Below are 15,592 nucleotides of genomic sequence, written 5' to 3'. Positions count from 1 at the left end.
AATCTTCTTCAATTCATCTCACGGCCGGAAATTGAGTAGTGCTATCACCACCCTATATAATTATGTTAATAAGTTTATTTACTATTTATTTGGATAGAAAATGTAATCCTATTTGTACTTATCCTGCATTAGAGAATTTCTACATGGTTATGAAGAATAATGACCAGTTTCTCTTTTGGTCATGTTTTTCCAACTTTCATCTAAAATTTCATCAAAATGTCACATTTCAAAAAAGAAAAAATAGCAAATAACATTGTGAAAAGAAGAATCATAAATATTTTAAAAAAAAAAAAAACATTAACTGACCAGCATGTGACTTTTTTGGTAGAAATTTGGATGAAATGTGGATGAACATGAAGACTAGGCAAATTACCATTTATAATATTTCAAGGGGTAAACATGTATTTATATTCTCGTACATATGTTCTCTCTACAAATAGTTTAACTTCTTATAAAGTTTAGAGTCTACCATTATTCATGATGAGGGTTTTAGTTAAACCAGACAAATTAAATATTGGTTTCGCTATTTATGTGTCACAAAATCTTTCACGTACAAACGACTTGCAAGTCAACAGTGTTAAACCGTAATGCTAGTAACTAATTATTTTATTACAACTTCTTAGTTTTCATATTATGTACCTGAATGCTCACACACAATTTACCAACTGGCATTTTGTCACAGTTGCAAGTTACAACGCACAAGTCATGATCGCTTACTGATTTTTAAGGAAAAAAATGAAAAAAAAAAAAAAAAAAAAAAAAGAAGAAGAAAGCCACGCACAACGTGAAAGTGGATGAAGCCTGAAGGGTTTCATTTGGGAAAATTCTTTGAGCTTAGGGTTTAGGTCTAAAGAGGGAAAATGAAACTTGAAGTGGATGAAGGGTTTCATTTTTCTCTTTAATTATTTTCTTACGAGCTAGACAACTGTTTCCGAAGTCTAAAATTTTCGTCCCCAAACTCATTTTTGTGTAAACCAAACACTTCCTAAGTGAAGAAGTTGATGTTTCACCATAATACCAATTGGTAATATGAGAAGTAACTCAACCTCTTATAAGCTCATGCAAGGTTCCTCTTTTCATCAATGTGAGACTCATTCTCAAATGTCCCTCACGTGTAGTGGATTTTCGAGCCTAATACGTGGACAACACAACGGGATGACGTGGAGCACATATGACCGTTTGGCTTCACACGTGGGATAACTTGCTCTAATACCATGAACAAGTTGAGGTTCCAATATAAAACCAATTGACAATATAGGAAGTAAACTTGAGGTTTCACCATAAAATCAATTGAGAATATGAGGAGTATCCCAATCTCTTATAAATCTATGCAAGATTCATCTTTCTATCAACGTAAAACTCATTCTCAAGGCTAAGCTGCTATGCATGCATGAATTGGACCAAAGCGACCATGCAAGTGTAATATGAATACTTGAATGTAGACGCAACATTGATTTGACATTCCTTTTGATGGCTTTTCAAAAGATAAGGTTTGTTACGCGGAGTCTACTTATTTTCTTAGGAAACTAATGTATAAGTTTTGAAAACTTTGAGATAACGATAAAGATAAAATAAAAGATAAAGTAAATAGTATCATGATTGTTTTTTTAGTATAAAAATATGATTTTTTTTGTAAGAAAAGTGTTAGTGGAATGAGATTTTTGAAATGCTAATAATAATTTTCTTTTGTTAATATAAACAGTACTGTGAATTTTTCGTTAAAGCATCTTATTTTCTTTTCTCTATGGTTTTTGACTTTCCAGTCAAAGAAGTTAATATACTTGCCGACACTTTTAATTCAGAGTACATGGTTTTCAACTTTCCAGTCATTGTGTGTAAAGGGGGTCACCTGCCAGCTGACCTGGGCCCGCGTGCTCCTCATATGCTGCCCAGACATGGTCCTGTTACATCCTGATCCCACCAGTGCTTCTCCTCATGTTACAACACAGTCACTCAATGCTACTAATCACCATGCTATGGTTACTCGTGTGGAATTCAGTGCCCCAAACAACAGTCCGATGATACTGTTTCTGGTACTGTTAGCTACGCGCTTTTCTTGGCTCTCACTGCCATGGTTTCCTCATCTTCTACTGAACTTGCGTGGCTGCGTCTACGCTCGAGCTGTTCATTCTTCGAAACGGCGGGCCGCGATGACCTTTTTAGGAAGTCATGCCCTCCCATGTAACCTCATTTAGGGGAGCTTGCATGGGCCCAAACTGTGGCTTTGATGCCATGTTAGATTTTTGAATTGTCGGGCTTGTCCCACTCTAACGACACCTATATTGTCCTCAATTTTATCACCTGCCTAATCTGTTAGGTGTGAGGTTTTACCATAAAAAGTCTCTGTATTAGTCAACGTAGGGTAATCCTATTTAAACCCATTGGATTTCTTTGAACCCACTGATGTGGGACTTTAACACCCACAACTATTCGGTTGGTTCGCAGCCTTGCTATTTTTCAAGGGTGGTTTCTTTGTCATCTTGATTAAAAAATGTCCTCTTACATGAGTTCTTAAAAGAGGATGTCTACGTGACTCAACCTCTACGTTTTGCTAATCCCCCCTTTCCCTCTCATGATGATCCCTCCTCCTTACACGGGTTCTTGAAAATGGATGTCTACATGACTCAACCCAAGTTTTGTTGATCCCTCATTTCCCTCTCATGTTTGTAGACTTCATATGACTATCTATGGTTTCAAATAGGCACTTCGGGCTTGATTTCTACGATTTAGCTCTTATATATTGCATCACGAATTTTGGCAAAATCAGGCTGATCCTTCTTCATTAATATTATATCGGTGTCAGTATGTTATATTTATGTTACTATTTGTGGATACTATTGTTCTTACTAGTAATCTTCCTGTTGCTATTCAGAAATTTATCTTACTTTTGAATTTCAAGTTTGAGCTTAAGGATCTTGGTCCTCTTAAATATTCTCTTGGCATTTAGGTACATCATGCTCCCTCAAATGTTCAACTGACTCAAACCAAGTATGTTGTTGACCTTCTCTGTTTATGTAACGCAAGGCTAACGTCATGATGACATCAGTCACAACTTAATTGATTAAATAATTAAAGATTATAAAAAACTAATTAAAAAATTATATATATTTTTTAAATACCTAACCACGTGTTCTTCCACATTTCAATATTTTCAAATATTTTTTACCAACTTTTTATTATTATCCGTAATTAAAATTATAATAATATTGTATTATTAAAAAAAATAATATTTTAATGTGAAGTAATAATTTTGTCCCACAATTTGGAAAAAGAATGCAAATGATCCCATGCAGTACGTTAGCATGTCCCCTTTTTTTTTTATATATATATTTTTTTTATCAAGTACGTTAGTCTGTCTTGTCTGCATGAACATTGAGCAATCCCTTTTTAAATTTGGTAGAGAAATTGTTCACTTGTTAAATATTAAAATAAATAATAAAACTCAAGGTGGACATTTAAGCAAGGGAAAAAAAGAAAAGAAAAGAAAGGATGTTTTAGAAAATGAGTTGGTTGAATTTGAAACGTTAATAATAAAATATTCAAAATTTATTAAAATAGAGTGCGTTTTTGGAAAAGAAAAGTTCAACGGAGTAGCTAAAATAGTTTTGTGATATTGTTCACTTGCTAGTTTAACAAAAATTTAGAACTTCTCTTAAAAATGCTCTTATCAAATTAGTTTATTAATTATCATCAATGTCACATATTATGATGAAGGTTAAGCTAGGTTTGGACCTCTCATTCTCTCTTCTCGCTTCTCTATGAAAAAGCTCCAAATGAAAACCCCTCTCAGCCGCCGGCCCTACCCTTTGGCTTTTGGGTTGGTGGCAGTCATCATTCTCTCTTCCTTTATTCTGCTTTTCCTTTATTCTGCTTTTCCTTCTTCTCTTCCTTTTCTTCTCTGTTTCCATGTTTTTTTATGAGCTCTGTCTTAGCCACCATCACACCTTTTTCTCCTACCTCCCCATCAATTTTTTTATTTTTTTATTTTTTTATCTCTTCAATTTCTTTTAAACTTAATATTCTCTTATTGTTGATAATGGAGATTTATAATCAAATTTATGGTACATGTAGCATAATCTTATTAGGTGTTTGGTTCCACAAATGCTTTAGGAGACGACTTATAAGTTTTAGACAAAAAAGGGAGTCCACAAGTCAAAGTAAAACGAATTTTGAGTTTCAAAAAGTAAAGTGGTGACTTTTAAGTTATAGAGGGTAAACTGAGATCAAAATAGAGTTCTAAAGACGCTAAAAATAAGCCTTTTGAAAAAGAACAAGGAAAACACCTTGGACAATCATGTGAAGAACTGGGTGACTAACCTAGAACGACTTGCAAGTCAATGACGTAAATTGCACTTGTACGTTCTACCTTCTAATCAAAGGGCCGGGAGGAGGGACCCTTTATTAGTTGGCAAGATTTAAATTGATAAGAGGAATAACTGGATGATATTTGCTATAAAGTCAGGTAGGTTGGGTTGGGGGCTCATATCAAATGTAATGCTAGCTAGAAGGAAATGGCAAGATTTCTCATCATGCTCACGTTTATCCTTTGCTTCTCCTCATCATCAACAGTCAAAATTGAAGCAAAGTCTCAATCTGATCCTAAAGAAGGTAGTAAGTCACTCTTATTCTTCTTTTCTTTTGTACTTCTTAATTTATTCAAGGGCATTTTATGTACAAGTCATTCTATTGACCATGTGAAATCCACGTCGGGGAATTAGGAGGTTTTGCACATGTTTACGAAGAGTTGAGTTACTTTCTCATATTGCCAGTTGATTTTCATGAAGGGGTTTAATCTTTAGTTGAGCTCTTGAATCATTTTATTTTATATTTTATATGTAGTGGTAAGTGTTTTTTTTTTCTTTCTAATTTACTATTTTGTTTATTGTATTAGAAAAACTGAAAATACTGTATCATTGATGAAGCTCAGTGCAATAGTTTTCCTCTTTGATTAGAGAATTTGTAGAAGATTTTAGTCTTTCTCAAACCTGTTCGGGTAGAGACTACACCAGTGTAAGAGCAATCCTAGGTCAATTCTCTTGTTTCTATAAGTTGTTAGATTAAATAAATAAAAAAAGAATTAAGGACAGACAATAAGAGCTCGAAAACCATTTCCCTTTTTGTTATTGTTCAAGTTGGTAATTTTATTAAGGGAAAACTAGGTTCACATTCTTTTTTTTGTTATTCCATTGATTAAAATCCTATTCATTTTGAATTTTTGATCAAGGTCCTTGGGTATTAATATATAACATCATTAATTATTTGAATAATAAAATATTTTTATTTTTAAATATATTCCTTTAGTGTTAAAAATATTACAATTAGTATATTTATATTTATGGCTATATTTTTTATCATATATTTTTATTTTTAGTTTGTACCTATTTTGTGACATCCCACATCGCCCAGGGGAGTGATCCTTATATGTATATTCCCATCTCTACTAGCGCGAGGCCTTTTGGCTTCGAGTTCCGTAGGAACTCTGAAGTTAAGCGAGAAGGGGGTTAGAGCAATCCCATGATGGATGACCCACTGGGAAGTTGCTCGTGAGTTCCCAAAAACAAAACCGTGAGGGAATGGTAAGCCCAAAGTGGACAATATCGTGTTTCGATGATGGAGCGGGCCCAAGAAGTGATCCGTCCCGGGCCGGGATGTGACATATTTTTAATTTGCAAATATTTTTTAATTTGTACCAATTTTCTTTTCATTTTTTATTTGTACCCATATATTAGTTTCTTTTTGTGCCCATTTTTTTTTAAAGTTTTATTTGTGTTGGTACCCATGTGTATACCGTCACGTGACATTGTATATTTAATCAATGATAGAAAAATTACATATGGTATATTTATGTTTTATGCCTAAACTTTGTATCATATATTTATATTTTTAGTTTGTACCCATTTTTAATTTGCAACATTTTTTTTTAATTGGTAGTATTTTCTTTTTAGTTTTATTTTGTACCCATGTATTAATTTCTTTTAGCGCCTATATTTTTAAAAATTCATTTGTACTCATAATTTTTAATCTTTTATATGTACCCTAATTTATTTATAATGTACCCATTCTTCTTTATTAATGTATCACTTTGTTATATGTGAAATGTACCAATTTTTTTGTAAAATGTACCAATTTTTTTAACACTATAGATACATTCTTTTGCCATTTATTATTTCTTATTTTTACATAGTTTTTATCCATTTATTCAATCAAAATGTTTGAATTTTTTTATTATAACCGTTTTTAATAGTATTATAATGAGGGATTTTAAATTTATAGGATTATAAATGTGACATCCGACATCGTCCAAGGGAGTGATCCTTATATGTCACATCTCGGCCCGGGCGAGATGACTTCCCGGGCCCGCTCCACCACCGTAGCACGATATTGTCCGCTTTGGGCTTACCATTCCCTCACGGTTTTGTTTTTGGGAACTCACGAGCAACTTCCCAGTGGGTCACCCATCATGGGATTGCTCTAACCCCCTTCTCGCTTAATTTCGGAGTTCCTACGGAACCCGAAGCCAGTGAGCTCCCAAAAGGCCTCGTGCTAGGTAGGGATGGAAATATAAATTTAAGGATCACTCCCCTGGGCGATGTGGGATGTCACATTATATGTACATTCCCATCCCTACCTAGCACGATGCCTTTTGGGAATTCACGAGCAACTTCCCAGTGGATCACCCATCATGGGATTGCTCTAGCCCCCTTCTCGCTTAACTTCGGAGTTCTTACGGAACCCGAAGCCAGTGAGCTCCGAAAAGGCCTCGTGCTAGGTAGGGATGGAAATATACATTTAAGGATCACTCCCCTGGGCGATGTGGGATGTCACAATCCACCCCCCTTAGGGGCCCGACGTCCTCGTCGGCACATTTCCGGCCAGGGATTGGCTCTGATACCAATTTGTCACATCCTGGCCCGGGGCGGATCACTTCCCGGGCCCGCTCCACCACTGTAGCACGATATTGTCCGCTTTGGGCTTACCATTCCCTCACGGTTTTGTTTTTGGGAACTCACGAGCAACTTCCCAGTGAGTCACCCATCATGGGATTGCTCTAGCCCTCTTCTCGCTTAACTTCGGAGCTCCTACGGAATCCAAAGCCAGTGAGCTCCCAAAAGGCCTCGTGCTAGGTAGGGATGAGAATATACATTTAAGGATCACTCCCCTGGGCGATGTGGGATGTCACAATCCACCCCCCTTAGGGGCCCGACGTCCTCGTCGGCACATCACGACCAGGGTTAGGCTCTAATACCAATTTGTCACATCCCGGCCCGGGGCGGATCACTTCGCGGGCCCGCTCCACCACCGTAGCACGATATTGTCCGCTTTGGGCTTACCATTCCCTCACGGTTTTGTTTTTGGGAACTCACGAGCAACTTCCCAGTGGGTCACCCATTATGGGATTGCTCTAGCCCCCTTCTCGCTTAACTTCGGAGTTCCTATGGAACCCGAAGCCAGTGAGCTCCCAAAAGGCCTCGTGCTAGGTAGGGATGGAAATATACATTTAAGGATCACTCCCCTGGGCGATGTGGGATGTCACAATCCACCCCCCTTAGGGGCCCGACGTCCTCGTCGACACATTTCCGGCCAGGGATTGGCTCTGATACCAATTTGTCACATCCCGGCCTGGGCGAGATGACTTCCCGGGCCCGCTCCACCACCGTGGCACGATATTGTCCGCTTTGGGCTTACCATTCCCTCACGGTTTTGTTTTTGGGAACTCACGAGCAACTTCCCAGTGGGTCACCCATCATGGGATTGCTCTAGCCCCCTTCTCGCTTAACTTCGGAGTTCCTACGGAACCCGAAGCCAGTGAGCTCCCAAAAGGCCTCGTGCTAGGTAGGGATGGAAATATACATTTAAGGATCACTCATCTGGGCGATGTGGGATGTCACATTATATGTACATTCTCATCCCTACCTAGCACGATGCCTTTTGGGAATTCACGAGCAACTTCCCAGTGGATCACCCATCATGGGATTGCTCTAGCCCTCTTCTCGCTTAACTTCGGAGTTCCAACGGAACCCGAAGCCAATGAGCTCCCAAAAAGCCTCGTGCTAGGTAGGGATGAGAATATACATAAAAAGATCACTCCCTTGAGCGATGTGGGATGTCACAATAAATCTCATAAAATATCAAACAATTAATGTCAAAACTATAAAAATATAATTATTAATAGTAATATAATGAGGTGTACAAAGTCTAGGGATCTTGATCAAACTTTGAATACTATTAAGATTTTAATTAAAGAATGTTAAGAATTAGGGTTCGCATCCAAAGTATCCCAGAATTAGGGACCTCATCCAAAGTATCCCTTTTATTAATTGTTCAAGTTGGCATTTTTTTAATATTCAAGTTGGTAATACCAAAAATCTATCATTTGGAGCCTCACTTTTTCTTGAATTATATTTTTTTATTTTTTATATGGAAGTCTGGATATTTTACGTTGTTGAATAGAAGAGATCATAATGCTCAGTGCCAAAGTTGGTCTCATTGATTGAGAATTTTGCTATTGCTCAACTACATACCATTTAAAAAAAATTATATTTTCTTAAACGTGTACTTTTTCTATAAAAAAAAAATTTATATGATTTCCCCTTGTGTACTTTTCTACAAAAAAAATTTATATGAATTCCCTTGGTTCTTGAATAAACTCTGTGTTTCATTTTAGTAAAATAGAATTTCTAATGGATTTTATTTGTGGGCGCAGTGGAAACACTAAAAGGAGATAGCTAAACAAATTGGGAAAAAAGACTGGAACTTCAGCATAGACCCATGTATCAATGACACAAATTGGGCTACACCAAAATCTGATAACTTGCCTCGCTACAACAACACTGTCATCTGCAACTGCTCCACGCCTGATGGTTTTTGCCATGTTGTCAACATGTATGCCAACTTTTCTTTTGAACAGAAGCCATAGTGCTAATTCATTGAAAAAAAATATTACAATATAATTACAAGGGTGCCATAACCAGGTATAACTTTATCAGTTACCCAAATCTTTAATTTGGAGAGAATAAGGGCGCAAGCACGCTTAATTAATCCCCTATATGGCAACACGGTGAACAAATAAACACACAAAAACTATCGGTATAGATTTCCACGATAGATCAGTGGTGGCATATCCAAAAAGGAACACAAAAGCTATCGCTAAGAAGTGAGGCCACACAAACTGCTAGGCGGCACAAATGTACACAAAACACAACTAAACCGAGAAGGAAATCACCGTTGGCTTATCTCCACAACCACAAAGAGGGGCGCGCTCGTCCCGTACATCTGCAATGTCACTGGATCTGAACCAGCTCACCACTATAATGCAGGCATAAAATTTGATTTTGTTTTGTGATAACCTTATGTACGCCTGCAAGTATTTGTAATAACATTACGGATTCGAAGACTGAATTTTCGGTTGCTATATATAATTCCCCTCATTGTTCATTAGGATAGATATAAAATATTAGGATTCCTTTTGCTTCAGTGTTTAAAGGTTGTGAGCTCTTGACATTTTTGTGATACAGTTTTCTCATGGGGCAAGATCTTGCTGGTGTAGTTCCACCATCAATTGCAAAGTTACCCTACCTAAAGAAAGTGTAAGGAAACATTTTCAGCCGTATATTTTGAAATGTATTGTCTGAAAAAGGTGTTTTTACATCATTTTCTCAAATGTTGGCGTAAGATTACTAATATCTTTACTCTTGTTTACAGTGATTTCTCCCAGAACTACCTCAGCGGTACTATACCGCGTGAATGGGCTTCTACGAAGTTGGAAATTCTGTAAGTGACTTGTCAACTTCATATATGTTCAAGGTTAGCCGTTTCTAATTGAATTATGATTAACAAAATGAATACATTAATGCAGGTCCATTAATGTGAACAACTTATCGGGACCGATCCCTGGCTACTTGGGATACATTACCAGCCTAAAATATATGTATGCTCTGGTTTGATCTCTCATTACGACCTCATATTAATTGTAACTCTGTTTAGTGTACTGTGATGACTGATGAAGGAGAATTATGTTTTCAGGAACTTACAGAATAACATGTTGTCTGGAACTGTTCCTCATGAGCTTGGGAGATTGGTTAACTTGAACAATCTGTAAGCTTTTATGCAATTTCTAGATAACTTGAATAAGAAATACCAGTACTGATAAATTGAAATTGGTGTCTATATGTAGCATTCTGAATGAAAACTATCTCACGGGAGAGCTGCCTTTGTCTCTCACTAAGCTCACTGAGTTAACAGAACTGTACGTATTTGTACCTTTTTCTTTCTTGTTGTAAATCTATTAGAAATCTTCGGATTATTATATTCCCTAATTGCATTTATGCAGTAGAATTAGCAGTAACAGCTTCACTGGAAAAATACCTGATTTTTTTCAAAGCTGGAAGCATCTTCGGAAACTGTGAGCAAAAACAATATTTTCCTATTACATATTCGAAATTGTTAGGGTATATAATTTCTGGTGTAACATCTATCCGTTTCGACTTCTGTTGTTCACAATTGTTGTGATTTTCCTTTTCCATCTTCAAAATTTTTAAGACATATATCTTTTCTAGTGTACCATCTTATTCGTTTTGAATTCCGTTGTTGACAGAGAGATCCAAGCTAGTGGCTTCCAAGGTCCAATTCCATCGAGCATTTCCGTCTTAAGTAATTTAACAGAACTGTGAGTTCTGAATGTAATTCTGAGTTCCATCATCACTAAAGAACCTTGATCTGCCTTTAAAAAATTATCATAACTCTCTCACTGGTGACTTTTTTTTCCTTTCCTTTTCTTAAAAATGATTCACGGTGTGATGTATGCAGAAGGATCAGTGACCTAAAAAGTGGTGATTCAAAATTTCCACCCTTGAGTCGTATGATATATATGCAACGTTTGTAAGTCGTGAAAGTACTGTATTTTCTTGTAATTTTAGACTAATCAATACTTAGTGCACTTTTGCTAATCTATGGTTATGTTGCAGAATGTTGAGGAGCTGTAACTTATATGGACCTATCCCTGCTTATATGGCAGCAATGACAGACTTGAAAATATTGTGATACTACTGTTCTTCATTTTTCATATTTTTTACTTGTTCAATTGATATCTTCTTGTTCACGAGTTGGCTAACGAGTTCATTCTCTTCAGTTAAGCATCCAATTAGTAATAAGCTTTGGGTTCATGTAACATAGTGTTAGTTATTTTCTTGCAGAGATCTCAGTTTCAATAGATTGGAAGGAAATATTCCTGATATGGCAGCTCTGTCAAACTTGCAGTGGATGTAAGAAACAACAAAATTTCTTAGTTATTTGTTTAGATAGTCAATATTTCGTCCGTGTAACCACCCGTCTGGAACAGTAACTGTATAGTTTAACTAAATGTGACCATGTAATTGTTTTTGGAATAGATATCTCACAAGCAACTTGCTCAATGGGTCTATTCCAGCCTGGATCAAGATCAAAAATACTAGAACGTATGTTCCCTATCATATTATCGGAATGCTTGAGTTTGTTTTCCTTTGAATCCGGCAGCAATATATTCTTCAAATTCATTATAATGTTCTACACATAAGGGGAACACACGCTTTGGGCGTACTGTTTGCGCCCATAAGGCCGATAAAATGGCTTACAAAGTTACTGTATGTGTGCAGCCAGACGGATCTTTCTTACAATAATTTTTCTCAGACCTCCGAGCCAACTACTTGTAGAGAACAGTTGTGAGAACAGTTTTCTTTTAGTTAACATGCTCAGCACATTTCACTGTTTTCACTCACCTGAGTCACCTCTAATTTTCTTTTGGACCTAACTGATGATTTCACATGTATATATCAGGAACTTGTTCAAAAGCTTTTCTGGACGGAACAACTCGTAAGACTTCCAACTTGATTAGTCTTCAACAGTGAAGAGATTTTCTTTTCCTTTCCATTATGTGGACTTCAGATTTACATAAGCTAATATTTACTACACTAATGTAGATTATCTGGAGGGTGCCTCGAAACTTTTTCGTGTCCAAAAGGTAAACAACATATCTATTGGATTTAAAATATGATTGTAAGTTATACTTTCTAGTTACCCAACTGGGATAATTACAGTTTTCATCAAAGAAATGATGGGAAAGGGTATTTTTCTATAATCTGATTATAACTGCTATATATTGATTATCTTTGAAGATGACTACTCATTACATATTAACTGTGGAGGAAGTAAAACCACCGTTGGAGGAATTATATTCGAAGAGGATCGAGACCTGGGGGGTGATGCAAAATTTGTTCCGGTGATACCCAACTGGGGAATCAGTTCCACTGGATTTTTTTGGGATGTTAACACCACGGCTTCTGACTACATAGCAAATAATATGTCCATACTTGAAATGAACAACTCGGAGTTGTACACGAGTGCACGCCTATCGCCTCTTTCTCTCACATATTATGCACGCTGCCTGGGAAATGGAAATTATACCGTGAAACTCCACTTTGCAGAGATAATAATCAGAGGCAATAAATCATATTACAGTTTTGGAAGGCGGATATTTGATGTCTACATTCAGGTAGTTAATCACACCTTATTTTGTGCGCTCTATATGCCACTGAAGATGAATTCTCTGATTGATAAAGTTTGTTACAGGAGAAACTAGTGTGGAAGGATTTTGACATAGAAAAGGAAGCACATGGGGTTGACAGGGTAGTCATTAAGGAACTTAAAGCAGTTCAGGTTAAGGATAAAACTTTACTGATCCAGTTTCATTGGTCAGGGAAAGGGACAACAACTTCCCCAAAGAGAGGAACATATGGTCCTCTTATATCAGCTATCTCTATAAACTCTGGTATCTTCTAAAGTTGGAACTTTAAACACACACACACACACACTCTCTCTCTCTCTCTCTCTCTCTCTCTCTCTCTCTCAACCCAAAGCTTTGTTTAAATTAGAGTGGAAAAAGTAATCAAATGTAAAGTTTGTTTACTTTGGATTGATATGCCCCATGTATATATGGCTGTAGATCATAGATAGAAGAAGCCTTTATATATCGCTCGTGACTTTGTTTTTCATTTCTTTTTTCAAATTATGTAGACTTCAAGCCTCCTCTCAGCAGTAGCAAAAGCAAGATGCCTATTGTGGTTGGAACTGCAGTTGGAGCTTCGGTTGTGTGCCTCATTTTCTTGACTTTAGGCATTCTTTGGTGGAGATGTTGTCCTGATAGCAAGACATCAAGGGAAAAAGGTACTACTAAGCTACTGTGAAAGCTTCATGCAGTACCTTGGTCTCATTCTTTCAAATTCCATGTTGCTAGGGAATCCACTCTCAGGCTCTAATTAAGTTCAAAAAGAAGTATTGTAAGTGCATAAGATATTACCAATATTTTGACATTGTTCTTTGGACAGCTCTAAGAGGGCTGGATCTGCAAACTGGTTTTTTCACCTTCAGGCAAATTAAAGCTGCCACTAATAACTTCGATCCAAAAAACAAAATTGGAGAAGGCGGTTTTGGGTCTGTCTACAAGGTGCCGTACAATTCCAACCCGCGTATTTTCCTCTATTTTTGTATGTCGTCAGTTAACTATTTGGCTTTTACGTAAAATGCAGGGTGTATTGGTGGATGGTACTATAATCGCGGTTAAACAACTATCATCAAAATCAAAGCAAGGAAACCGGGAGTTTGTGAATGAAATAGGCATGATATCTGCCTTGCGTCATCCAAATCTTGTTAGATTGTATGGATGTTGTATTGAATCAAATCAATTATTGTTGGTATATGAATATATGGAAAATAATAGCCTGGCACATACTTTGTTCGGTAAGTTTAATTACCAAGTTGAGTAACAAAACTTCACAGGAATGGTGAATTAAAATGACCTGGAAATTCATGTTTGCTTCAGGCCCAGAGGAAGGTCCATTAAGGCTGGATTGGCCTACGAGGGAGAAAATATGCATAGATATAGCGAGAGGTCTGGCTTTTTTGCATGAGGAGTCGGCACTGAAGGTTGTACATAGAGACATTAAAACTACAAATATACTGCTAGACCAAGACCTCAACGCAAAGATCTCCGACTTCGGTTTGGCCAAACTTGACGAAGAAGAGAACACCCACATTAGCACCAGAGTTGCTGGAACCATGTAAGCGTGCTGCTACTATATTCTATATTCTTATTTATTGCAATGTCGCCGCAAACTTCTGTTGCGTCTAAGTCTTTAATTGAAACTGAATTTACTGTGCAGAGGATACATGGCTCCGGAATATGCACTATGGGGTTATTTGACATATAAAGCAGATGTTTACAGTTTTGGTGTGGTTGCATTGGAAATTGTTGCTGGAAAGAACAACATGAAATATCGACGAAATGAGAACTTCGTATGCCTTCTGGATTGGGTAAGATCTTCATTCTAAGACCGTGAGTACATGTCAAGGTTGAGGACCTAATCTCGCCTAGTCCTCTTTTATCTGCTTATTTCAGGCTCTTGTATTACAACAAAAGGGGAACTTAATAGAGCTAGTGGACCCAAGGTTGGGGTCCGATTTCGATGAGGAAGAGGCGATTACAATGGTTAAGGTAGCTCTCTTATGCATCAATCCAGCACCAGCACTCAGGCCTACAATGTCTGAAGTAGTGAGCATGCTCGAAGGACGAACCCCTATTTGTGAATCGGTCATGAACCCAAGTATCTACGGCGATGAACTGAGGTTAGCATCCTTGAGAAAACCATTTGATCCGATTGCACAGCAGAGTACAAGTGAAACTCCGAGCCTTGTTGGTTCATCAGATGCAACATTGATTCATTCTTCTGCTACCACGTCCTCAGATCTCTATAAAATTGGTCCTAGTAGTAGCACATTTTCTTAGAAATGTAAACCTGTTATGCTCTCAACTATGCAAATGCTATTGAGTAATGATAAGTAGTACTATCACTTTGCAATATCAAAGCTTCAGCTACCTCCTAAGGGTTTGATACATTCGCGAAGTAGAAGCTTTATGTGACAAAGCTGAGCAAGTGGAGAAAGAAAAAAGACGGTAATTTTTAAGTGATTCTAAGTCAGTCCTTCAATCTTTACGTATATAATTGTCAAGATCAAGCTGTCAATGTTTCCACTTCACATGGCTTTAATTCTAAAGGAATTACAGCAGGGAGGAAGGGTTGAATATTGAAAGTTGGTCATTCTGGCTCAATTATTTATCACGGTCAATTGTGCAATGTGTCTCGAATTTGTAACAAGTCAACTAGCTCTTAATTTATAGATCTTTCTCTTCTAATGCCAACGTGATTTCAAATTTAAATCCCTGTTGGTAATCGTATGCATAAAAACACACACAATATTCATATTAGATAAACATATAAAATAAGAGAAACATTAAAGAGACTCTCTCAGTGGGACTCTCTATGAACTCTTTATCACCTTATGTTTTTTGTTCAATGTTTTATAATATTGACACAAGAATTAACGTTAAACTGTGAGATGTCCGAGAGTTCTACTTTTAAGAGAATCTCTTTACCATTTTTCATCAAATAATAAAATCACATTACCATAGAGTACATGATCACTGATAATCAATACCATATACTGATCATTACTGTAGAGTGTTTGGAAAATTTCAACAGAGACTTTGTGTTGGAGATATGTC

The 15,592-nt window shown here is 36.9% G+C and overlaps 1 protein-coding gene across 1 annotated transcript; it reads left to right on the top strand.

The window, feature by feature from the left end:
* The first annotated feature begins 4,405 nt into the window (after nucleotides 1-4,405).
* Nucleotides 4,406-14,888, top strand: LOC137727422 (putative leucine-rich repeat receptor-like serine/threonine-protein kinase At3g14840). Its single transcript, XM_088678121.1, has 24 exons — nucleotides 4,406-4,715; nucleotides 8,720-8,883; nucleotides 9,516-9,587; nucleotides 9,703-9,771; nucleotides 9,857-9,928; nucleotides 10,024-10,095; nucleotides 10,175-10,246; nucleotides 10,331-10,402; nucleotides 10,595-10,666; nucleotides 10,807-10,878; nucleotides 10,965-11,036; nucleotides 11,193-11,261; nucleotides 11,388-11,453; nucleotides 11,631-11,696; nucleotides 11,812-11,847; nucleotides 11,955-11,995; nucleotides 12,150-12,526; nucleotides 12,604-12,802; nucleotides 13,048-13,197; nucleotides 13,359-13,477; nucleotides 13,560-13,770; nucleotides 13,853-14,090; nucleotides 14,193-14,343; nucleotides 14,429-14,888. The coding sequence occupies exons 1-24, from the start codon at nucleotides 4,512-4,514 to the stop codon at nucleotides 14,813-14,815; spliced, it is 3,123 nt and encodes a 1,040-aa protein (XP_088534247.1). The 5' UTR covers nucleotides 4,406-4,511; the 3' UTR covers nucleotides 14,816-14,888.
* Nucleotides 14,889-15,592: the final 704 nt, after the last annotated feature.

Source organism: Pyrus communis, chromosome 10 (assembly GCF_041283825.1).
Source record: "Pyrus communis isolate YQ-2024b chromosome 10, ASM4128382v1, whole genome shotgun sequence".
In the NCBI taxonomy this organism is placed as follows: Eukaryota; Viridiplantae; Streptophyta; class Magnoliopsida; order Rosales; family Rosaceae; genus Pyrus; species Pyrus communis.
The sequence above is the reverse complement of the archived record's forward strand: the minus strand, read 5'-3'. Positions and strand labels throughout refer to the sequence as shown.